This window comes from Equus caballus, chromosome 2 (genome assembly GCF_041296265.1).
Source record: "Equus caballus isolate H_3958 breed thoroughbred chromosome 2, TB-T2T, whole genome shotgun sequence".
Taxonomy (NCBI): Eukaryota; Metazoa; Chordata; class Mammalia; order Perissodactyla; family Equidae; genus Equus; species Equus caballus.
Window position 1 is genome coordinate 18,250,782 of NC_091685.1, and position 25,045 is coordinate 18,275,826.

The following is a 25,045-nucleotide window of genomic DNA, read 5'->3' on the forward strand; positions in this document are numbered from 1 at the left end:
CCTGGAATAAAGCAGATTACCCTCCACAATGAGGGTGGGCCTTATACAATCAGTTGAAGGCCTTATGAGAGAAAAGAGTAAGGTCACCTGAGGGAGCAGAAATTCTGCTTCCAGATGGCCTTTAGACCCAAACTGTAACATCAACTGTTCCCTGGGTCTCCAGCCTGCCAGCTTGCTTTGCAGATATCAGCCCTGCCAGCCCCCACAATCACAGAGCCAATTCTATAAAGTAAATTTCTCTCTATGTACACACATCCTATTGGTTCTGTTTCTCTGGAGAGTTCTAACACAGGGACCATACAGTGTCTGTTGCGAGCACTCTACCCTGCCGCTGCAGTGAGGGAGGAGCCATAGACAATACGTAAAGAAACAGATGTGGCTGCATTTTATTTATTTTACTTTCTTCACAAAAACAAGCTGGCTGTAGGCTGGCTTAGGCCCACGGGGTTTGCTGAGTTCCTGTCTCCTGACGAATAAGTACAGTACCTGGCACGCAGGAGGCACTTTGAGTTATAAAATATCATTTAAAAACTGTGTAGAATGAAAGTGAACAAATAAACCAGTGACCGCTGGGACTGGAGAGTCCACTTGCTGCCTCTATGATGGGCCGGCAGGGGGTCAGGAGGAGAGGCAGCACGAGACGGGAACTTCCCCACTATCTTCGATCCCACTGTCTCGACAATGGTCTGACAAGGGTATCTGGCTCAGAGATAGATCCCCTGGCATTTCAGGGAATCTGCCCAAGGGAGGAAAGAAAAGCTGTGGGGAAGACGCTGTGCCCCATCCCTTCGCCAACCTGTCTCAGCGGGACAGCGCGGCCTTCCGTGCCATCTCTGACAGCTCCCAGGAATTCGCTGTAGGCAGCAGAACAAGAACTAGGATTTATTTCACCAGAAGGAGCGTCCAGGAGCCACACTCAAGGGCCCAGGAGAGGCCCTGGCACAGAGGCCACAGAAAGGCCATGCACGGCCGTCCACAGTGGGGAGGGCGGCACCAGTGTTGGCTGTGGGGCCACAGCCACGCTTGGGCAAGAGCCCAGAGTGAGCCCAGGCCGTGCCCGCAGCAGAGCTGCCCACGCTGGCTCGAGGAAGGGCCCTGGCACAAAGCCCTGCTTGCTGCAAACGGGACACCCTCAGGTGCTGGCTCCCTGGGGCTGACGCTCCTGGATACGCAGGGGCAGCACAGAGACAGCGCCCATCACACGTACTCCCCACAGTCGGCGATGATCACCTTCTGCTTGGGCTTCCCGTCCTTGCTGCCCTGGGCCTTTGCGGTCGGAACAGAAGAAGAAGAGAAATCAGGGGATGGAAGGTGGAGAGGAAGGAGCAGCTCGAGGACACCCACCCGCCCCCCGCCCCCAGCCTTAGCAGAAGCAGCGGGGGCCCTCTCCCAGGCCACAGAGTGCCCTCGCCAGCTCTCCGCAGGGCTGCACACCAAGGGCCAGGGCGGCCACCCACCTCAATCTGCTGCAAGACGTCCAGGCCTTCCGTGACCTCCCCAAACACCACGTGCTTGCCATCCAGCCAATCCGTCTTGTCACACGTCAGGAAGAACTGGGAGCCGTTGGTGTTCGGGCCGGAGTTGGCCATGGAGAGCAGGCCTGCGGGAGAGAACGAGCGTGTTGGCTCCCTCCACCCTGGCTCCTTCAGCCCTCAGAGGACACCTGCCTAGAAGATGCGGTGGTGTAAATGCTGCCAGGAGGTGGAATAAGATGAGGGCTGAGAACTGACTATTGGCAAGACGGAGGCTGTCGGCCTCTTTGACAAGTGGTTTCAGTGGAGCGGTGGGGCTAGAAGGGGAGAGAGAGAATAAAAGGCCGGGAGTCTACACAACTTTTCCAAGAAGTGTTGCTTAAAAAGGGGATGAGAAGCATAGATGACAGACAGAGAGGGACATGAGTCAAAGGATGATTTATTTTATTTATTAATTTTTTTGGTGAGGAAGAGTGGCCCTAAGTTAACATCTATTGCCAATCTTCCTCTTTTTGCTGGAGAAAGATTGTTGCTGAGCTAACATCTGTGCCAGCCTTCCTCTATTTTGTATATAGGATGCCTCCATAATGTGGCTTGATGAGCGGTCCTAGGTCCACGCCCAGGATCCAAACCTGCGAACCCCAAGCTGCCGAAGCAGAGCGTGCGAACTTAACCACTATGCCACCAGGCTGGCCCTGAGGATGACTTTCTTTTTAAAGACTGATTCTGCATACTTTTATGCTGATGGGCTCATCTAGCAGAGCAGGGGAAACAGATTACACAAGGCAGTGGGGGGACAACTGCAGTAAGCCAAGCTCCTAAGGAGGGGAGAGAGGATGGGGTCCAGGCCACGAGCGTGATCGCTGGCCTCAGGGGAGACAGCTCATCCCCTGTGCTTGGAGGGAAGTCAGAGCAGGCACGTGTGGGTAGATGCAGCAAGTTGAGCATCAGCTGAGGCGGAGGGGGAGGGGGCACTTCAGGAATGCAGGCAGGTGCAAAGCCGTCATCTCTGCCTGGGACTGAGCACCAAGCAGGGAGATCAAGGGAGGCTGCCAGGGGCCCCTGAAGAACCGTGCCAGCTTTCAACTGGACCAACCAGTACAGTTGTGTGTTTTTCTCCAGATGCTGGAAGACAGACCACTGAGACTTTTTACTGGGTAAGTGACAGAGAGGGGGCAGTGGGACAGAGGGACTAAGAGAGAGCTTACAGTGGCAGCCAGAATCTAAGCTGCGCTAATAGGGAGCGTAGACACGATGGGGGCACGGACAGCATATGCGGATGCGAGCTCATGCCCTCCAGCCAGGCGGAGCGCCTCTCCTCTGCCCCGAGTCTCCCCCAGACCCCGAGCCCTCAGCCAGAGCCGCAGCCGTCACTCTGCCCTGCACACCATCCTGCCCCAGCCCGGCCCCACACGCCACCACCCGCCCCCGGTCCCACCTGGCCCCGTGTGTTTGAGGATGAAGTTTTCGTCATCAAACTTCTTCCCGTAGATGGACTTGCCACCGGTGCCGTTGTGGTTCGTGAAGTCGCCGCCCTGGCACATGAACTGGGGGATGATGCGGTGGAAGCTGCTGCCCTTGAAGCCAAAGCCCTTCTCGTGGGTGCACAGGCACCGGAAGTTCTCTGCGGTCCACAAGGAAAACACGCTGAGGTTAAAAAACAAAACAAACAAAGAAACAAACAAAACCTCCCTCTAACTAGACTCTGAACACTCCATTTGTTTAATGCTTATCTTTTCATTCTAAACCTCTGATACTGACATCTTGAAAGGACTAAAGGGGATTCTGGCTGAAGAAGGAGGAGTGAATACATGCATTCCAGCTCTGCGCCACAGCTAAACTGGTGGAAAAGCGATTTTTTAAAAGAAAAACCAAACAAGATCTGAGAAGAAAACACAGGGGCAAATCTTTGTGACCTTGGATTTGGCAATGGTTTCTTAAATACAACACCAAAGGCATGGGTAACAAAAGAAAAAACAGGTATATGAGACCACCAAAATTAAAAACTTCTGTGCATGAAAGGACACTGTTTCATAGTGAAAAGGCAACCCACAGAGCGGGAGAAAATATTTGCAAATCACATATCTGATAAAGGTTTAGTGTCCAGAATATGAATTCCTACAACTCAACAAACAAAAACACAAAAAACCCAGTCAATAAATGGGCAAAAGACTTGAATAGACATTTCTCCAAAGAAAATATACAAATGGCCCATAAGCACATGAAAAGATGCTCAACATCATTAGTAATTAGGGAAATGAAAATCAAAACTACAACGAGATCCCACTTCACATCTACTAGGATGGCTATAATAAACAGACAATTAGTGTCGGTGAGGATATGGAGAAATCGGAACCCTTATACACTTCTGGTGGGAATGTGAAATGGTGCAGCTGTTGCAGAAGAGCTGGGCAGTTCCTCAAAAAGTTAAACAGAGAATTACCGCATGACCCAGCATTTCTCAGGTACATACCCAAAAGAACTGAAAACAAGGATTCAGACACAGACATGTACATGAATGTTCATAGCAGCATTATTCACAATAGCAAGTGGAAATAATATTCGTGTCCACCAACAAATGAATGGATAAACAGAATGTGGACTATCCATACAATGGAATATTATTCAGCCATAAAATGAATGAAGCATTCACACGTGCTACAACATGGACGATCCTTGAAAACATTATGATAAGTGAAACAAGCCAGACACAAAAGGACAACTATCATATAATTCCATTTGTATGAAATGTCTAGAATATGCAAATCCAGAGAGACAGAAAGTAGATTAGAGGTTACTAGCGGCCTAGGGGGAGAGGAGAATGGGGGGTTATTGTTTAATGGGTAGAGTTTCTGTTTGGGGTGATGAAAAAATTTTGAAAATAGTGGTGATGGTTGTCCAATATTGTGAACGCAATTAATGCCATTGAATTGTACACTTAAAAATGGATAAAATGACAAAAGAAAAAAAAAAGGAGAGAAAGAGAGAAGAGACAACAGCAACAAAAAATTTTTGAAAGCTAGAAAACAAATAGATGAGTCATAACTGATACAGCAGACCTAAGAAAGCGGAATCTTATGCTGGTAAAGCAGAGAAGCAACTCCATGTATGTTGCAGATACACCAAAACCTCAGATACAAGGGTAAAAGTAGATCTAAAAACAGTAAGTCTAGTTGAAAGCCTATTTAAGAAAGTAGCTAACCCCAGATCCGAGCCTCTCCCCTCCCCCGTCCCAGCTGGAAGTCTCCTCTCTGGTAGGTTCGAGCTGAGGTCTCTGCACTGGGATGCGCCACGCACAGCTGAGGGTGGAGGTACCGTAATGGCAAATGGAGGCTAAGCGGAAGTTTATATACCGTCTCCCTGCACCAACAAGGCAAACAGCTGGACACAGGGCCTCCAGCAGGAGACTTGAGTCTTCTCTGGGGACTCTGCTCTCTCCAAGAGAACATAACCCAGGGATACCGACATCCGGGATCCGACAGAGAGAATCACCCTACAGTGGAAGCCTCAGTCGCACCCCTACCAACGTCCAGGGAGTTTCCAAGCAGACTTTTCGGGCCCCATTCTTAAATATGAGGAAGACATCTGATGTGAAAAGCAAAGACCAAAACAAACAAACAGACCCAAAACCAACAAAGCAAAAAATCCCAGGAAAAAGCAACCTGAAACAAACTGTATCAGAAGAAGAAACTTTAGTAATATCCCAAGATGAGATTGTATTACATCCATGAAACAAGCACAGAGCAGTACCAAAAAGAACACTTAGAAAAGTTCCAGAGAGAAGAGAGAATCAGAAGGGACAGAAGCAAGGAAATAATTCAAGGAAATTTTCCCAAACCAAAAGCTAAGACTGTCCTGACTGATGGGCATGGTACGCAGACTAAAGGCTCTCCAAAGATGTCCCTGCCCCAGTCCCTGGGGCCTGAGAACACGTTATGCCGCACATGGCAGAAGGTATCTGCAGATGTGATTAAGGTTCTGGACGTTGAGATGGGGAAAGCAGCCTGGAATATCCCGGTGGCCTAACACAATCACAAGCCTATAAGCAGAGAATCTTTCCCAGCTGAAGTCAGAAAGGGAGCGTTAGAGAGGAGCGACAGAAGAGGAGGCAGGAGAGATTCATAACGTGAGAGGGGCTGGATCCACCATTGCTGGCTTTGAAGATAGAGGAAAGGGGCCACAAGCCTCTAGAAGCAACAATCCTCAGCTGACAGCCAGCAAGGAAATGGGTACCTCAGTCTCCAGATGCAGGAAACTGAATTCTGCCAACAGCCTGACTGACCCTGGAAACGGATGCCCTAGTGTTCCCAGTAAGGAATGTGGCAACCTGGCCACAATCTTCATTTTAGCCTGGTGAGCCCCGTGTTGGACTCTGGCTTACAGAACGGTAAGATAATGAATTTGTGTTCTCATAAGCTGCGAAGTTTGTGGTAATTTGTTAGAGCAGCAAGAGAAAACTAATACAATAGGGCCTCCCAAATATCCAGCTTGATGGATGGAAAGACATCTACTCCCAAGGCACACAGTTTCAGAACACAGGACCCTCCAGCCTGGAGACCAGCGTTCTCTAACAGCTTTTAAGCACTTGGATAGTGTAACTGAGGAACTAAATTTTAATTTAAATTTAAATAGTCACATGTGGCTAGTTGCCACCGTATTGAACAGCCCAGCTCTAGACAGAAAAAAAAAGAGATTCTGTACAAAGGACCAAAGATCAGAACGACATTAGACTTCTCTAGAATTCTACACCCAAACTATCAATCAAGTGGGAGGGTAGATAGTTGCATACATTAGTCTCAAAATACTTACCTCCCAAGTTCTTTTCTCCAGAAGCTACAGAAGTACGTCCTCTACTGAAATAAGGGAATAAACCAAAAAAGCAACAGAGGTTCCAACATAAGAGGCAAAAATAGGAGATCCCACGACAACAGCTGTGCAGTAGGCCTGGAGGGCAACCCGCCCAGGCTGGAGGAGGTCAGAGGTTCTCCCCGGAGGAACGTCCACAAGAAAGTGAAACTGACAGAACATCTGGTGGGTTTGAACATGATGAGACATTTACAATGGCAGGAGGATTTGGGAGAGAATCAGGAATAAACGCATAGAAGACTAAGCAAATGTGAAAACAAGACAATTACAAATTCCGGGGAAAACAAAATGCTATGCGGAAAGGAAGTTATCACAGGATAATGCTTATATAGTTAAAGTGACCTGGGACCCAACCGAAATTATGGAAACGACGTGAGAAAGATGAAGGGGCAGCAAAGGTGACTTAAAAAGCTAACAATTCCTTCTCTTCTGAGGTGGGAAGCTAATAAATAATGCTTAAAATGAAAAACCAGGAAGTAGCAACATAAATCTGTTACCTACCAACAAGGAGGTAAAAACCAAGAGAATCAACTAAGAGTTGAAATTGGCTGCATCTGAGGAGAAGCAAATGCTGTCGGTGGTGGGGCAGGGCGGGGGCACAGCACCAGGGGACTGCTGTTTTTCAAAACAAGCTTTTTGAAATTGACTTTTTAAACTATATAATAAATTTTAGATTAAAAAAAGAATAAATAGAGGTCAATATTTAAACCTGGAAAGAATACTCAAGAAACTGTTAGCAGTAGTTACTTCTTTTTTCTTTTAAAGATTTTTTTTTAAGTATGCTTTTCTTTGGTGAGGAAGATTGGTCCTGAGCTAACATCTGTTGCCAATCTTCCTTGTTTTTTTTTTTGCCTCCCCAAAGCCCCAGTACATAGTCGTATATCCTGGGTGTAAGTCCTTCTAGTTCTTCTATGTGGGATGCCGCCACAGCATAGCTTGATGAGTGGTGGGTAGGTCTGCACCTAGGATCCGAATTGGGTGAACCCTGGGCTGCAGAAGTGGAGCGTGCAAAACCAACTACTATGCCATGTGACTGGCCCAACAGTAGTCACTTCTAGAGAGTAAGGCTGAATGTAGAGAGAGGAAGAAGACTTAAGCTTTCAGTTTATTACTTCAATACAGTTGGAATTTATGTGTGGTATTCTTTTTTTTGGTGAGGAAGATTGTCCTGAGCTAACATTGTTGCCAATCTTCTTCTTTTTGCTTGAGGAAGACTGCCCCTGAGCTAACATCTGTGCCAATCTTCCTCTATTTTATATGTGGGACACTGCCACAGCATGGCTGATGAGCGGTGTGTAGATCTGCACTCAGGATCCAAACCCGCGAATCCCAGGCCGCCAAAGCAGGGTGTGCGAACTTAACCACTACACCACTAGGCCAGTCCTCTTTTTTTTTTAAGCATGAATACTTGTTTACTTGTATTAAAAACAAAAGCCAAAAAACTATTATTAAAAAATTGTAAACCAGCACTTATAAAACTTCGAAGATGCCAGTTGACTCAGCTGTTACTAGGTCTCAGGATACGAGATGCAAATCAACTCAGGTCAGAAACAATGTCAAGGACAGAAGAACTGAGGCATCGAGGACCCTGGGAAGGCTCACAGCTCAGCCACCAGCTTCCTGGCCGTCCTGACCGGAGCCCTGCTCACCTACTGTCATGGGAACGACGTCTGAACGCAGGAGCATCTGGATGCGGCCGGCTGGCTTGTTCCCAATCTTGATGTCCATGTACACCTGAGGGTTTGACCGGGCCTTTTTTGCAGTGGGCTCTCCCTACGCACAGAAGAAATCGCCAGGTTAGAGAGAACTCCCCAACTCCCCAAGCAGGGAGCGAGTATTCTTCTGAACACACGCCCAGAACCCAGCTGCAGCGAGCAAGCTGGAGCAAGGTGCTCACAGGGAAGGCCTTGGGACTCCATGGGGTCACAGAAGGTGGGGGCGACAGCCACAGCACGCAGCTGGATGTCTAGTGACAGGAGATATCAGCACTATCTACTCGAGCCCCACCCCACAGGCACATGTTATCTCGTCACACTGGCCCTCATACACATCAGCTTGCTTCACCCTGCCCTGCACTCACAGAACACTTTTCTGGCCCACAATACCCAACTCTCAACAACTTCAAACCCCAGTGCAAGCCCACTCACCTCACTCCAGTTAAGTGGACCCATTTATGTAACACCATCCCCTCCTTCTATGTGTAGCCCTGGATACCCATAGGCTGGCTACAATGGAAGCAAGGAGGGCAGCCCTCTGGCCTGGGTCTAAGCGCTCAGAAGCCAATGGAGGAGACTGGGACCTCGTTTATACCCCAAGTAGACGTGAGGCTAAGCAGAGACATTTAATACAGCTGTCGCACTTGTTCCAAAGAGAAAAGTCAAATGTTCTTAACCTGTTTATGGTTTGGTTTAACAAGCACGTGTTGAGGTATCATGCTGGGCACTGAGGATACTATGACTATTATTTGCCACTAACAACACCAGTGACATAGCAGCAGCAGCAAATACTCACATAGCACTTGCCACGTACCGGGTACGATTCTAAACACTTTATGTATATTACCTCATTCAATCCTCACAACCACCCTTATCAGTACCACTATCTTCCCCATTTTATAGATGGGAAAACTGAGGTGCGGTAAAGTTCAATAACTTGCCCAAGGTCACAGAGATGGCAAGTGGGGAAGCTGGAATTCAAATCTAAATGCTCCCCGCCCCCCACCCAAGTCCACGCTCATAATCACATTAACCTACATTTTTATTAACAAGCCTAATACAAGGCCCCTACCCTCACAGAATTTACTGCCTAGAAAGGGAAAGGCAATGAGCTCTTGAGTAGCCTGTACACAAACAAAGACATACAGGCAAACACAAAGACTGGCTCCACCAAGAGTGTATGGTGGCCTGCAGCGTGGACGGGCGGGCAGGGTCAAGAGCTCGGAGAGGCCCTCCCAGACTATCCTGCAGGCCAGGGATGGGGAGCCACTGCAAAGCTCTCAGCAGGAGGGTCAGACGATTAGTCTTATCCTTTAAAAAGATCATTTTAGAGGTCTTTGTGGAAGCTGGAGGAGAGCAAGACTGCAGCCAGAAGACTAGTTAGGAAGCTAGTGCAACTATCCAGATGAGATGAGAGGCTCCACTAGGATGACGGAATAACCAGGGGAGGTGGGATTCAAGGAAGATTTAAGAGGAAAAGTTAGCAGAATATAATAACGGATTGGCGCTAATTTTTTTTTTTTTTTTGAGGAAGATTAGCCCAGAGCTAACATCTGCTGTCACTCCTCCTCTTTTTGCTGAGGAAGACTGGCCCTGAGCTAACATCCGTGCCCATCTTCCTCTACTTTCTATGTGGGACGCCTGCCACAACATGGTTTGCCAAGCGGGGCCATGTCTGCACCCGGGATCCGAACCAGCGAACCCCGGGGTGCCGAAGCAGAACGTGTGCACTTAACCCCTGTGCCACCACGCCAGCCCCAAGGATTACCTCTATTTTAAAGAGGGGTCTAGGATGCCCTAGCGTTACTCCACTGTGAGGGCCATTTATGGTGCTCTGCTTTGTGTCCAAGTTTCTGGCTTGGGTCAATGTGTGGATGGATGGCAGCAAATTGACAAGCTAGAGAACACAGGAAGAACAGGCTTAGAGAAGGGAGGGCATCCATTTTAGGGAACTTTAAGCTGCTGTGAGACTTAAAGCAGAAACATCTAAAGCTCAGGACTTGGAACAGAGACCAGGAAAGTCAATAGCACAGGAGAAGCTGTGAAAAATCAGAGCGACTGCTACTGTTCTGGCCGAGAAGAGAGATCCATGAGCCAAGAAAGAAATCCAGAAGAACAACAGTCACAAGGAGGGGAGCGGAGGCAGGGGATTGTGCTCAGAGAAGTATGCTGAGTCAGGAGCAAACGCCAAGGCAGGCTCTCTTAGGCAGGGAGAACCCTGAACCTATGCACAGACTGACAGGAAGGTACCACGACCCTATCCTGCCTCCCCTGCGTCAGGGCAGGAGCAGGAGGCCTGTGTCGCCTCGGTGAAGGAGGGGACTGAGCAGGAGGGTGAAGGGGAGCACTCATGACATTCCTCACTCAGGCCTGCGGGACCTGAGGGGAGCAGAGAAGCTCAGGACGCAGAGCACGAGGATGAGAGAACCAACGCCTCTCTTTCTAGTTCACTTAATACTGCCTTCACCAAAGGACTAAGAGTTCATTCTTTACTCTCTCTGCTTTTGTACGCACACTTGCAAATTCCCGTAAAAACTTAAAAAAAAAAAGTCTCCTGCGGAAAGCACCAGCCTCCCCTCTGGCAGCCCAGCCTTCAACCTCACCTCCTGGGTTTCCACTTTGGGAGGCTCTGACCCTTCTTCCTCTTTATTCTCTTCAAGAGTCTTCCCAGAAAACTTCCTCAACCAGTCATCATCTGACCAAACTGCAGGGAAAGAATCAAACAAACGTGAAGAAACTCAAGCTATCAGCCAACTGCTAATTAGCTGCTTTGGTGAGCAAAGGAGAACACACTACGTGGCCCTCTGGGCTGGAGGATTCCGCTTTGGGAACTCCCAAGGGTAAGGAAAGTTCGTGGGGAGTGTCAGCCCTGAAGGCCAGCTCTCAGCAGGGCTAAGTGAAAAGGTATGCTAAAGGGAAAGGCGGAGCTCTTGCTGGTTCTAACCCGGGAGCACGCCAGGAAGGGAGTGCCAAGAAAACTGGGAGAGAGGAGATCAGGCAGGGTTTGTCTCGTAAGGGGAACGATTACCCTGAGAAACGCAAACTCTTTATTCCCCCACAAAGGAGGCGCATGGCCTTCACCAACGTGGACATCCTCTACTCCTGTCCACCAGGAGTGGCACTCATTCCAAGTAAATACGGATAAAATTGCAACCAAGGCCACAGTGGAGGATGTGATGGGGAATGCGTGGTTGCCCCCACTCACCTGGTCTGGAAGAGCCTTCCTTAATCCTCATTGGTTTGGCCAAATTGACACGAATTGTCCGTCCAAAGAGCTCAGATTCATTCTGAAAAGATTAAAAATCCAGCTGCTTAAACTGTTAGGTTGAAAGAGAGTCAGACAGCTTTCCACCTGCTTCTGATACATCTGAGACTTGCTCATTTGTTCTCCCTTAACCCCTGAGCCCCTACCAGCGAGCTCTGCACCGCCACAGGGCAGAGTGGGGTACAGGGAAGTTCCTTCCTGGAGCCCTCACACACCTCCCGTCTTCCACCACCAGCAAAGACCTGTGTTACCAACAGCAACTCCAGCTTCAGGGTGCTCTAACTACAAGGATAACTGTAGTTTCCAAGTCCCTGAGGTCACCTTCCAAAGCCAAGATCAGCTTTGAAATGGTGAGAAGTGCTCTCTCTCTCAGAGCTGAGGAATATATTTGGTGAATGGGTAACAGAACAGGAATAAAGGAGAATCTTATTATCCAAAGATAACTGGTACCATGAAAGGTCACTTAATGTGGTTTTTTTCTTTTTGAGGAAGATTAGCCCTGAGCTAACATCTGCCGCCAATCCTCCTCTTTGTGCTGAGGAAGACTGGCCCTGAGCTAACATCCGGGCCCATCTTCCTCCACTTTATATAGCGGACACCTACCACAACATGGTTTGATAATCGGTGCATAGGTCCGCACCCGGGATCCGGACTGGTGAACCCCAAGCTGCTGAAGCGGAACATGCAAACTTAACCGCTGTGCCACACGGCCAGCCCCAAAGGTTACTTAATGTGAATCCATTTAGAGAGCAGTGAAGAAAATTTCATGGTAAAAAGTAAAGGAAAAAAACTATTTGACTGGGACTTCGTTGTGATGAAACTAAAAATAATGAAAATCAATTTATTATAGTTAAAATTCAGGTTTAACTACACACTAATTTGTAGAACAAAGAAGGTGCCAATTAATTTGCAGTATTTTTTCCAACAAAAGTCTAGCAACAGTACGGTATGACATCTTTGCACTTCGTATCTGATGTGAAAATCACAAGGATCTCAAAGAAGGACTCAAGAGCTTCAGCATTTTCCCCAAGGACCTCTCCAAGTGATTCAAATCATTTGCAATGTAGCACACCCTGTCATTATCCTTATCGAATTCCTCTTCTCAGCTGTTAATTCCTCTAACACTTCGTGAAATCCTACCTCGTTGGCAAAATACGCAATTCACTGTACAAGCAGTTTACATAGTATTTGCAATTTATTATCCTAGACATGGGGCAGCCAGTGAGAGACTGGCCAATAAGGATGATTCAGATTTATATTATTTGGGGAAGGATGTTTGAGTAAGGGCTAATCTTCTAAGTGATCAATTCACAGTGAATATTTTCACGGGATGACAATATTTACTTCCCCATGTAACTCTGTAGGTTCACCCTTGTAACTTTGGAGGTTCAGCAAACCAATATATGAACAAGGACCCTCTGTACCACCAAAAAGCTTTAGTAAGAATGAAGATTCCCAGCCGTACCATGTTGTCGATAGCTGCTGCAGCATCCTGCCAAGAAAAGACAAGGTAGGAGTTTAGCTTTTTGTGGTGTCTAAAAACATACTCAGTAGCAATAAAAACAAGACAAAGTCACCTCTATCCTTCCTGCCAAGGGGCTGTGTGTGTCTCACAGAGAGCACCTCCTGGCTGACTGAGGAGCTGGTGGTACAGCCATCTGCCATCGAGTGGGAGGCATGAGAACTAATCACCAGCGCTGCCAGGCAAGAATGCCAATGGGCAGGGCTGAAGGAGCTCTGCAGAGCAAGAAGGGCAGGACCTGGCAGGTCTGTGATGCCAACCATGGTCTACAGTTTGATTAAGAGAGGGAACTTTCCTTCAAACAGCACTTCTTGTCTTTCTGGAAGCATGAGCATGGGGCCGAGAAACCTAGCCGAATGGAGAACAGCTCCCTTTGTCATCGGTGGCAACACTGACACAAGCCAAAGACTAAACATAGCTAACAGAGAATCTTCTCACCTCTGCCAACTCAAATTCAACAAAAGCAAATCCTCGGTGCTTTTCTGAAAAAAGAGGAAACAAAAACAAGTAATTGTTTTGGGGCAAGGGGAAGAAACAGATGGTCACAATGGAAGTGAAGTCAGTCACGTGCCTTATCCAGACACTAGAAATTCCACCCAATCACTATGTGGGAAGAAGGAATCTCACTCTTTGATTCTTCTTAGTCTAAATGACATTTCAAGCAATACAGCTAATGAACATAGCTACTTTTTTAGTGAAGACAGCTAATGAGCTATACTTCTAATCTTTAAAAACAAGCATTTGATTCTTCTACCAAAGCCAAATTAAAACCTTAACCTTTGCATGCAAGGCAGCTAGAAAAATGAAGTCATTTAACCTATCAATTATTTATTCCAAATATATACTCTGAGCATCAACTGTGCATAAAGCATGAATCCTAAAACCTGGATAAGGATGCTCAGCCTTTATCTTCAGGAAAATGCTGATCTAACTACAAAGGGCCAACCACAACAATGTTAATTTAATTTCCCAAGTAACCTTAGAGAACGAATATAACCTTATCATTTTTTACAAAGGTCCCAGGCCCAGAGAGTTTAAAGACCTTGCTAACAATACATATGCAGGATCGATCATGGAGCTGGGCCTAAAGCTCCAATCTTAAAAATGACAACAAAGGTAAAATAGAAAACTGAACTGTAACTGTGATACCAATTGAAGGAAAACTTACCCAGCTGCACAGAGGCCAAGGCCCCACTGTTGGAGCTGGGTTTTCCTGCTGCCCTGTTTAATAGCACAGCTGCCAAGAAGGGGGCAGGTATGGTAGGGTACCCGGCAGGCACTTTGAAACAACAGTCAGATGTCCATGTAGGTCAAAACCTATCTTCCTTCTGGGCTACCGAAAATTTTGTTATCTCAAACCCAACATACAGGACTCTCTGCAAAGTTATGTTATAGCTCACAACTGCAAGCCTCAGAACATTCCTTCTGCATCAAGATCACCGTCATGCTGCCCTACTGAGGCACCCTCCTCCCAAACTTTCCTACATACCAACCATATTTAGAATGCTCTGTGATATGCCTTTAAAAAAATTTTAAGTTCTTTTCCGAGTAGGAGAATTCTGAACACGGGAGACACTAAAAGGACTCACCTGTTTCATAATCCAGAGGAATCTGAATATCTGTGATGTCTCCAAAAGGGATGAAAGCAGCATGAAGAACTTTGTCGTCCACTTCCTCTGCCAGTCCACCTAAAAAGAAGCCAAGAGCCTCTGAACCACTGTCCTCCATTCTCTTGAGAAGTCCCTGCAGCCCAGTTAGCATGCTATAGCCACAGGGGAAGTGTCTTTCCATTTAGTCTTATGGGTACATAAGCACCCCTCTCATCTGCTCCCTCACCCTTACTATGAAGCACACTTCTCTCTTCACCCTTCTTTCAGACCCCTTCATCTAGCCCCAGGATTACTGCAATAGCTTCTTCCTTTTTTGTGTGTGAGGAAGATTGGCCCTGAGTTGACATCTGTGTAAATATTCGTCTATTTTGTATACTGGATGCCCCCCCACAGCATGGCTTGATGAGTGGCGTGTAGGTCCGCGCCCAGGATCCCGGGCCTGGGAATCCGGGGACACCAAAGCGGAGCTCAGGAACTTAACCGCTACGCCACCGCCACCGGGCTGGTCCTGCAATAGCTTCTTAACCGACCTCCCTCTCCTCCACACAGCCAACTACAACGATCCTGGGAACGCGCAGATTTTAACCCATCACTTCCCTGCTTCAACTCCTTCAAAGGTTTCCCACCGTCCTCAGGATAAAGTACAAACTCCTCCGCAGTATATACAAGGCTCTTCATAACCGGAGCCCCGCCCACCTCTTCAGCCTCTTTCCCTTTGCTTCCCCAATTCCCTGGGTATCCCGCAAGATGACACACTTGCCCCCAAGAGTAAGACTCTTGCACACCTTTGGGCTTTTGCTCTTGCTGTTCCCTTTCGCACTTGCCCCTACTTTGGCTACCTGGATAACTCAGGCTCATCAGCTCCGGCGTCACCGCATCCTGAAAAGTTTGCTCTCACCTCTCTAGATGGAGGGGTCATTTCTCCCCGCACCCAAGCCCACGTCATCTTTGTCCATCCCCACTAAAGCGCTCATCAAACTGTGCTACTGGGGTTATTCTCATTTCTACCTGGCTAATCTGGGAACTCCTTCCTTTAGGGTAAGGACCGGGGCTGAGCCATCGCGACAGTGAATGTTTGCAAAATGAATGGGCGCGAGGATCTGGAGGCCCATAATACCCCTCTATCAATGCTCCGAGTCCAGGAGGTGAAGAGTTCCGGTTAGAGTTTAGCGGACTTGAAAGAGATCCGGAAAAATCGTGATGTTCGGGCTAACACTCTGAAGCAAGGCAATACTGCCAGAGATCCGGCCTAGACAGCTGTTCGTCGCCCTCTGCGTCCGGAGACGTGTCCCACCCCAAACCCGGACCCACTCGGGGCCGGTTCGCCGGCAATCTGCCTAGCGCCCGCGACTGCTCACCCACATACAGCACGCGCTTGGTGGTGGCCATCTTACTTCGGCGCGCCCGTGCCGGAAGCCGCAGCTCGGCCCGCCCCTTCCCCGGCCCCGCCCCGCGCTCGCAGACCCCGCCCACTCCAGCGCAGGCCAAACGCGCCTCTGGCCCTGGTAAGTGTCGGGCGCTGTGTCAGGTGCACCGTGGGGAACAAAGTGATGTGGTCCTGATGCTTTCGATGTTCCAGGTGCTCAGTGCTGCAGGAGACAATACTCGGCCGAATCAGCCCAGGTCGGCAAATAATAATCTACCGGTAAACCAGGGTCCGCGCGCCACCCACACCTGCCTGTTTCTGGGCAACCCGGGAGCTGCGAATGGATTTTACAGTTTTAAATAGTTGGAAAGAAAAAATCAAAACAAGAATAATATTTCGAGACACGTTAAAATTATAAGAAATTTGGTTTTCAATGTACATAAGGTTTTATCGGAACATAGCCACGATCAATCTTTTGAGTATTGTATGGCCGCTTTCACACTCCAACGGCGGGAGACCTATAGCCCGCAAGGCCTAAAATACTTACCACTTGGCTCTTTAGGACAAAAGTTTGCCGACTTTTGGAATAAACCAACAAATACATAAATCGCAGATTGACATACGTGGTAGACAACAATGGTTGTCTGAGGTCACATTTAAGCTGAAACCTGGAGGAGGAGGAGCCAGGGAAAGGAGGAAGCAGGAAAAAGGATTATAGGGAGAGGAGATAGCTTCTGCACACTCAAGGAACTGAAAGGGCAGTGTGGAGGGAGAGGGGGGTGGGGAGAGGGCATGAAATCAGGCAGGAAAGGTGGGCAGGGGCCACACCATGCAGGGCCCTGTAAACCGTGTGGAGGATCTGGGGGCTCTGAGAAGCTGTTGAAGGTTGTAATGGGGAGTTCCATGGTCACATTTATGTTTCAAAATAGTTCTCTGACCACTATGCCCAGAATGGATTGGGTGGAACCGTGGAGACCAGGAAGCTAATGCAGTAGCCTAGGGGATAGTTGATGGTGGGTCTCTCCCTCCAGCCCACCCTCCAGCTGGTTCGCAGGGTGATCTTTCTTCAGAAGAAACTTAAATTCTCTAGAGTTCCCTTCTTAATTCACTGCTGTTGATAACAAGGCTCCTAGAGCCCTTGACAAGGGGTCATGGCTAGGTCAAGTCAACCCCAACCTACACACCAGCTCTGGCCCTTACCTCGTGCCCTTTTTCCTTGCCTCTGCCTCTGCTCCTTTCTCTCCTTTCTCCATCTGGAAGCACCCAGCAGTCCTCATCGGAGGCCCTAGTTAAGCTTCACTCATCCAAGCCCCTGTAGACAGAGGCCATGGCCCCCAGGTCTAGAAGTCAACTGGAACATTCACACTGTAACTGTAGTCAGGTGTGTCTGTCTCTCCTACTTTGACACCAAGGCCTATGGCCCACTGTGTTCTCAGAGCTAAGCAGTGGCTGCACACATAGCCCACCTCACCAACCTCAGGCCAAACAAGGGGGATGCTGCTCATAGAAATGAGGCTGAGGGGGGCCGGCCCAGTGGTGCAGCGGTTAAGTTCACATGTTCTGCTTCGGCGGCCTGGGGTTCGCCAGTTCAGATCCCGGGTGCAGATATGGCATTGCTTGACAAGCCATGCTGTGGTAGGTGTCCCACCTATATAGCAGAGGAAGATGGGCACTAATGTTATCTCAAGGCCAGTCTTCCTCATCAAAAAGAGGGGGATTGGCAGCAGATGTTAGCTCAGGGCTAATCTTCCTCAAAAAAAAAAAAAAAAAAGAAATGAGGCTGAGGGATCTGATTATGAGATCTCCTTGTGTACACATCACTATTCCAGACCAATAAGGTCACTCTTAAGAAGAATCTGACATATATCCTTTATGTGGGTGTGGTATAATAAAAAATATATTTGGTCTTTGTCCCTAGTACCTGGCATAGCGCTCCTAAAACCCTCCTGAGTGATGAGTGCCTTTTGTTATTCATGATGAACCACTTTTGACCGTACCTGAGTTTACACCAAGGAGGTGACTCTTGGCGAGGTCCTGTATGTGTCAGGATTCTGCAGAGAAACAGAACCAATAAGATACATATCTATAGGCAGAGATTTATTATGAGGAATTGGCCCATGCAGTTATGGAAGCGGAGGAGTCCCACGATCTGTCACCTGCAAGCGGAGACCCAGGAAAACCAATGGTGTAAATCACAGTGCAGGGCAGGAAGAGACGAGATGAGATGACCCAGCTCAAGTAGCCAGGCGGGAGAAGGGGCTCATTCTCCCTTCGTCCACCTTTTCTTCTATTCAGGCCCTCAGTGGATTGGATGAGGCCCACCCCCACTGTGGAGGGCCATCTGCTTTACTCAGTCTACTGATGCAGATGCTGATCTCATCCAGAAACACCCTCACAGACACGCCCAGAAGTAACACTTGGCCAAATATCTGGGCACCTTGTGACCCAGTCAAGTAGACATATAAAATTAACTGTCACAGGCCCCTAGATAGCTTCAAGATGGGGGCTGGTCACCAGAGGAACCAACCACACGACTAGAGGGTTGGAACTTTCAGCCCCACCCCTTGATCTTCAGGGAGGGGAGAAGGAATGGAAATTGAGTTCAGTCAGCAATGCTCAATGATTCAATCAATCATACCTAGGTAATGAAACTTCACATAAAAGCTCTAAATGTGGTTTGTTTGGGGAGCTTCTGGTTGGTGAACACATCGATGTGCTGGGAGGGTGGCATCCCTGGAGAGGGCATGGATGCTCCACTCCCTTCCCTCCCCGACCTTGCCCTATGCATCTCTTTCATTTGGCTCTTCCTGGGTTGTAGCTTTTATAATAAACTGTAATCATAAGTATACCTCTTTCCTGAGTTCTAGGAGTTGTTCTAGCAAATTATCGAACCTGAGGGAGGGGGGTTGTGGGAACCTCCAAATTTGTACTTGACTAAGCAGAAGTGCAGGTAGCATGGGGACCCCATTTGTGGCTGGTGTCTGAGTGGGGGCAGTCTTGTGGGACTGAGCCCTTAATCGGTGAGCTCTGTGCTAACTCTGGGTAGTGTGGGGGACAGGTCTTGGCCACGCCAAGATATGTCTCTTTGGCATGAGGATTATTTGAGGCTGATTGCTTTTGATAAACTGGGACAGGGAAGGAGGCTCTGAGGGGTAGAACTTGCTTGCCCTTTGTTAGGAGACATTTACATTGTAAAGGAAATCTCTATCTGTAAAGGTGCCTCCCTCTCTGTACCAGGAAGAAGAAAGGGGATGACCTTCTCTCTAGAAACTCTTAATCAATACCAAAGTCAAGGACTTAAATCTGCATAATAATCTTATTCCTGTTTCTGGTAACCTCCTGTAACTGACTTCCTTCCCCCTCCCAAAGTTGGCATTTTTTTAAGGATTAAGCATCTTTCCTTAGGCTAGGAACTGATTGCTTCACTCACCTGTGACCACCCAGCTCAAGACTTGCCTCCTGCTGTGTCCATCAAGTGCTGTGCCAACAGGGCAATCTTTTGACTATTGTGGGAGGGACATTTCAATCATGTGTGAAACACCCGGTTTGGGGGTATATAACCACTCTGTGCACCCCACTTCTTCGGTGTCCTTTCTTCCTTTGGGAAGAAAGGCCCCGGGCCATGGTCCTCATAAAGCTTTGTTTAATTTTCTCTTGCTATTCTGTCTCATGTGAATTTAGTTCGTTCTCCGGCCAGACGAACCCATATTAGGTAGAGGAAAAGTCTTCCTCCCCTACAGTAGTTAGTGTCAGAATTGACTGTAGTCAGGTGTGACTGTCTCTCCCCCTTTGACACCAAGGCCTGTGGCCTGCTGTGTTCCCAGAGCTAAGCAGTAGCTGCACACACAGCTAACCTCACCAACCTCAAGCCAAACCAGGGAGATGCTCATAGAAATAAGGCTGTGGGATGTGATTATGACAACGCCTTATATCCGTCATTATTCCAGACCAACAAGGTGATTCCTGAGAAAGATCCAACCAGGTGCTCTTGTCGTTTGCTCCTTATAATTTACAACCTGTACTCCTCTCTTCTCCATATTAACTCACCTAGATGACAGGAAAAAAATCCAGGTGCCAGCCTGCCCAAGTTACCAGGTTAAGTGGCAGAAACATGGTTCTGTACACCGCCCCTAATCTTTTAGGAAGATATTTGCAAGTCAAAACCATTGCAGAAAACAAGAACAGCCAAACACATGGTTTTTCCTTGTCTAGGAGGTACCAGCAGCGACAGCACCACCTTCTGGGCAGCTTCCTTCTTGGCGTGATGAGCCTGCAGAACCGCCACAGCTTCATCCACCTGTGAGAAATCTCCAGGGGCTCAGTGACATCTGAGGAGAGCCCCTCCCACTCCTCTCTGGTGCCGACCACTTTCCCAAATACCACACCCCAGCAGCCCTCAAATCATAGGCGAGGCCCGAGAAGGTCATGGGGCAGCAGACCCTTCTCTCTGCTGCTCCCTGGTGTGCGAGGCCGCCCCTCGTCCTCCCGAGCTGAGTGAGCGAAAGCCCCAGGGTCAGAGAAGCAGCTCACCTTGGAGCGGAGCGACTCAGGGGACTCTAGCATGTGCAGCAGCTCAGAGTTGTCGATCTCCAGCAGCATCCCTGTAATCTTTCCAGCCAGGTTTGAATGCATGGTCTGTATGAGCGGGAACAAACGTTCTCCTGTGGGAAGAGATTTCATTAAAAAGCAGGTGAAATCCCAGTAAAGACTGGACCTGGTGTCCAGGTCAGTACCAGGCTCTGGCCCCCTCTTCTGAAAGCATGTGGGTCACTCACCCAGCATCTGCTTCTGTTCCTCGGGGGGTGCTGCAGCCAGCATGGAGGCGGTCAGGGGCTCCTGCCCCTGCACGTGGACCGCAGGCTGGGGTGCCTGGGAACCAGAAGCAGCGGGTCAGCACCAAGGAAAGGACACTTGACGGTGGTCGAGATTAGGACAGTCCAACCATTCAACACCTGAATGCCACCATTCAAAATGCCAAGGGAGGGGAAGACAGGTAACAGTCCCTGAGCAAACTTGATCCACTGAGAGGCAAGTGGTGGCAATATAAAAAACTATGTAGACTCATATATATTTAAAAGTTCAAAGGATTGGAAAAGGAAGGTGAAATGAACCCATACAGAACGCACCTGCTCTGTGTCAGCTCTAGCGCTAGGCAGCTGTCCCACACGCAATTAGTCCTCACAAACTTTTTCAGGTAGATATTTCAGGTGATATGATATCACCTCATTTTATCCGTGACAACCAATGAGCTCAAGTAATTTGCTCACATTAGCCAAATAATAGCTGAGTACCATATTTGTTTATTGAATATACAAAGCTACCGTAACTATCTTTAGCAGCACAGCTTTTTTTCTAAAGACTACGTTATCCCCTTTGGAGGGATTCCCAGAAGTGACTGGGCCAAAGGGCATACATATCAAAGCAGTTACAATTATTATGTACCATACTACCTCTCTCGTAAAATGTTCCAGAAACACCAGATGTTTCTAGATGTCAACGTCTAGATGCTTCTATGAGGTCAGTGATGATCTCAAGTCTGAAAGCAGTTCTCTGAAGGTTTTAGGAAGGATTCATATCTTTTCACGTGGCTTTTGGAAATCCCATCTTTGGAGATCGTAAGGTAGTGAAATGAGTGGAAGGGTGGGACGCATCCATTTCTCTCCCAGGTTTCTGAAGGGAACAGTTGGACATCATGATCACACTTGGCACAATTTGTATCTGCATTTTAAAATCCTCTTCTTCTAGAGAAAGAGCATTTTGAGAGCAGGGAGCGTTGTCAGTCTGTTTATCACTGTAACCCCAGCCCACTGCACAATTCCTTGGCATTTAGTGGAGTTTTAATATTTGATGAATGAAGCAGAGAAAAGCTTCTTTCAAATAATGTTGAAATGGAAAATTCTATTCTTAGCACATTGGGAGCCTGGGCCTCCTCTGCAGAGGCTGAATCACAGGACGTGGGCTGCCGACGTTGGAGGTGCATTTACGTGGGGCAACAGCCAAGGGAGGAGCATGCGCGTGAGTGGCGGCTCAGATGCTAAGTGTCACACGGCAACAGGAACCCCTAAGAAAAGAAGAAGCCAAATTAAAGCCCATCACTTGGCAACCACAGTCCCCAGGAGTCCTCCTTCGATTCAGCGTTTGTACTGTGGGGACCTGGAAATGGCCACCCCAAGATATGTCTCTTTGGCATGATGATTATTGAGGCTAGTTACTTTGCAGACAGGAAAGCAACTGAAAAATAGAATTTACTTACCCTTTCTAGGAGATATTTACATTGTAAGGGAACTCTCCATCTGTAAAGATATCTCCCTCTCTGTACCAGGAAGGGGAGATGACCTTGTCTCTAGAAACTCTTAATCAATGGGGAAGGCAAGGACTTAAATCTGCATTTGTTTATTGTGCTTGTCTGGTAACCTCCTGTAACTGATTTCCCTCCCCCTCCCAACGTTGGCATTTCTTTAAGGATTAAGCATCTTTCCTTAGGCTAGGAACTGATTGCTGCACTCACCTGTGACCACCCAGCTTGAGACATTAGAATTGCCTCCTGCTACGCGCCCACCAAGATAGCAGACCCACTACCTGCTGTGTCCATCAAGCACTGTGACAGGGCAATCTTGTGACTATTGTGGGAGGGACATTTCACTCATGTGTGAAACACCCTGTTTGGGGGTATATAACCACTCTGTGCACCCCACTTCTTTGGTGCCCTTTCTTCCTCCGGGAAGAAAGGCCCCGGGCCGTGGTCCTCATAAAGCTTTGTTTAATTTTCTCTTGCTATTCTGTCTCATGTGAATTTAATTCATTCTCTGGCCAGACGAACCCATATTAGGTAGAGGAAAAGTCTTCCTCCCCTACAGTACCATGGAGACTGTTTGAAGGATTAGAATCTAAAACGTTCTCTCTGCTAGCCAGGGACCTTTTTCTTCACTGGCAGCAGAAGGGGCAGATGGCCAGGTCTGCCAGAACCTAGAGGGGGTGACCTCTCTTCCTGCCTTACACACCATCTCAGCACTGTTCTGACCAATGCTCTAAACTCCAGTCTTAGGTGTGGCAGGTTCCGTATTCTCAGACGGTGGTTCCAAACTTGAGCATGCATCAGAATCACCTGGAGGGCTTGTTAAAGCATGCATTGCTGGCCTGCACTCCCAGACTTGCTGGTTTAGTAGGTCCAACGTGGAGCTGAGAATGTTCATTTCGAACAAGTTCCCAGGTGGTGTGGAAGCTGCTGGCCTGGGAGGCACACTGTGAGAACCATTTTTTTCTGAGAAAAGTAGGGACATATCAAGAGCAGGGCAGTACAAGCTGTCCATTCTGGGTGCAAACAATAAAGGGGTATATTGTCTGTACAGAATTTTCAAACAATAATAAAACAGCTAGGAAGTCAGTCATTTGTTATTATCATCATGCTCAGGCAACTCTGAATGGTATCAGTCACAAAATACTCCTCCTGAAAAAAAAAACTTCCACTGGTCTAAAGTGAAACAATTACTGTGGTTACTCTTGAATAGGCTTCAAATTAGCACATTTTTATTACTTATCCTTAATAAATATTGTATTCTATATAAAAGCTACTTTGGGAATCTAGTTATACAGTTGGTCCCCAAGGCACCTGGAGTCAGATACAAGTGCTTATTTGGAGAGTAAGCTCTTAGCGGTTCAGGATGCTTTGAGCTCCATCAAGCTCACTTTGGGCACAGTTGGTGTCTCTAACCCATGTGTTACTACAGATTTCTGCATTTAAACAGCAGATTCAAAATTTAAAAAGGATATAGTTGTGTGTAATTTTTCTTTTCTGAGTTATCTTTTTTTCTGGAGTGAAGTTTTAGATGAGGTTAGTAAGACAAAAATATTTGCAAACAGTGGGACTCAGTCTTGAACAATGTACAGTAAAATACTAAGTTTTAAAATTGTCCCTCGGACTTGGCAATGGTTTCATAGACACCAAAAGTGTGAGCAACAAAAGAAAAAGTAGGTAAGTTAGACTTCATCAAAATTGAAAACTGTTGTGCGTCAAAGGACACTATCAAGTGAGTGAGACAATAACACACAAAATGGGAGAAGATATTTGCAAATAATATACGTGATAAGAGTCTAGGATTTAGAACGTGTAAGAACTCTTAAAACTCAACAACAAAAAGACAAAGAACTCTATTAATAAATCAGCAAAGGACCTGAATAGATATTTCTCCAAAGAAGATATACAAATGGTCAACAAGTGTACGACAGTATCAATGTCATTACATCACCTATATGTGGAATCTAAAAAACCAAACTCATAGAAACAGAGGATGGAATGGTGGTTACCAGGGGCTGTGTGGGGGAAATCGTGAGATATTGGTCAAAGGATACAAACTTCCCCTTATAAGATGAATAAATTCTGGGGATACAATGTGCAGCATGGTGACTATAGTTAATAATACTGCATTAGATACTTGAAAGTTGCTAAGAGAGTAGATCTTAAATGTTCTCACCAGAAAAAAGAAATAGTAATCATATAGTTTGAGGGAGGTGTGAGCTAACATTATGGTGGTAATCATTTTGCACTATGTAAGCGCATCAAGTCAACACACTGTAGACTTTAAACTTACACAATGTTATATGTCAACCATATCTCGATAAAGCTGAAAAAAATGCACACACAAAAATGATCAATGTCATTAGTCACTAGGGAAATGCAAATTAAAACCACAATGAGATACCACTTCACACCCGCTAGGATGGCTATGATAAAAAAATAAAATAAAAAGTAAGAAGTGTTGGCAAAGATGTGGAGAAATTGGAACCCTCATACATTGCTGGCAGGAATGTAAAATGGCACAGCAGCTGTGGAAAATGGCTTTGCACTTCCTCAAAAAGTTAAACATAGCATTACCCTGTGACCCGGAAATTCTGCTCCTAAGTGTTTACCCAAAATAACTGAAAACAAGTGTTCAAACAACAACGTACACAAATGTTCATGGCAGCATCATTCATAGTAGCCAAACGATGCTTAAATGTTTATCAACAAACGAATGGATTAACAAAGTGTGGCATATAATATATATATGTATAATGGAATATTATTATGGCATATTAGATGTATAATATGTATATACAAAATGAAATATTATTCAGCCATAAAGAGAAATGAAGCCATGATACATGCTACAGCAAGTAAGTGAAAGAAGTCAGACACAAAAGAGCACGTATTGTATGATTCCATTTATATAAAATATCCAGAATAGACAAA

The 25,045-nt window shown here is 47.1% G+C and overlaps 2 protein-coding genes and 1 long non-coding RNA gene across 5 annotated transcripts; 1 reads left to right on the top strand and 2 right to left on the bottom strand.

Annotated features, from left to right (window-relative positions):
- Positions 1–362: 362 nt before the first annotated feature.
- PPIE (peptidylprolyl isomerase E) lies at positions 363–15,920 on the bottom strand. Of its 3 annotated transcripts, none has more exons than XM_001503427.7 (10): positions 15,809–15,920; positions 14,430–14,528; positions 13,279–13,322; positions 12,784–12,810; positions 11,259–11,340; positions 10,657–10,757; positions 7,988–8,111; positions 2,911–3,096; positions 1,458–1,600; positions 363–1,266 (listed from the first exon to the last, which is right to left on the bottom strand). In XM_001503427.7, exons 1-10 carry the CDS (start codon positions 15,837–15,839, stop codon positions 1,198–1,200), a joined length of 906 nt encoding a protein of 301 aa, XP_001503477.2. In that variant the 5' UTR covers positions 15,840–15,920; the 3' UTR covers positions 363–1,197. The 3 variants fall into 3 exon arrangements, with proteins under 3 accessions (XP_001503477.2, XP_014592998.2, XP_070116458.1); XM_014737512.3 differs by having other exon boundaries at positions 15,459–15,870; XM_070260357.1 differs by lacking the exons at positions 7,988–8,111; positions 10,657–10,757; positions 11,259–11,340; ... (2 more) ...; positions 14,430–14,528; positions 15,809–15,920 and adding an exon at positions 6,282–6,500.
- LOC138923183 (uncharacterized) lies at positions 15,881–21,919 on the top strand. Its single transcript, XR_011436437.1, has 3 exons — positions 15,881–15,955; positions 20,029–20,809; positions 21,725–21,919. It is a non-coding gene; the product is annotated as an uncharacterized lncRNA (long non-coding RNA).
- LOC138923181 (polyadenylate-binding protein 4) lies at positions 19,828–20,707 on the bottom strand. Its single transcript, XM_070260358.1, has 3 exons — positions 20,592–20,707; positions 20,347–20,477; positions 19,828–20,113 (listed from the first exon to the last, which is right to left on the bottom strand). The coding sequence occupies exons 1-3, from the start codon at positions 20,632–20,634 to the stop codon at positions 19,955–19,957; spliced, it is 333 nt and encodes a 110-aa protein (XP_070116459.1). The 5' UTR covers positions 20,635–20,707; the 3' UTR covers positions 19,828–19,954.
- Positions 21,920–25,045: the final 3,126 nt, after the last annotated feature.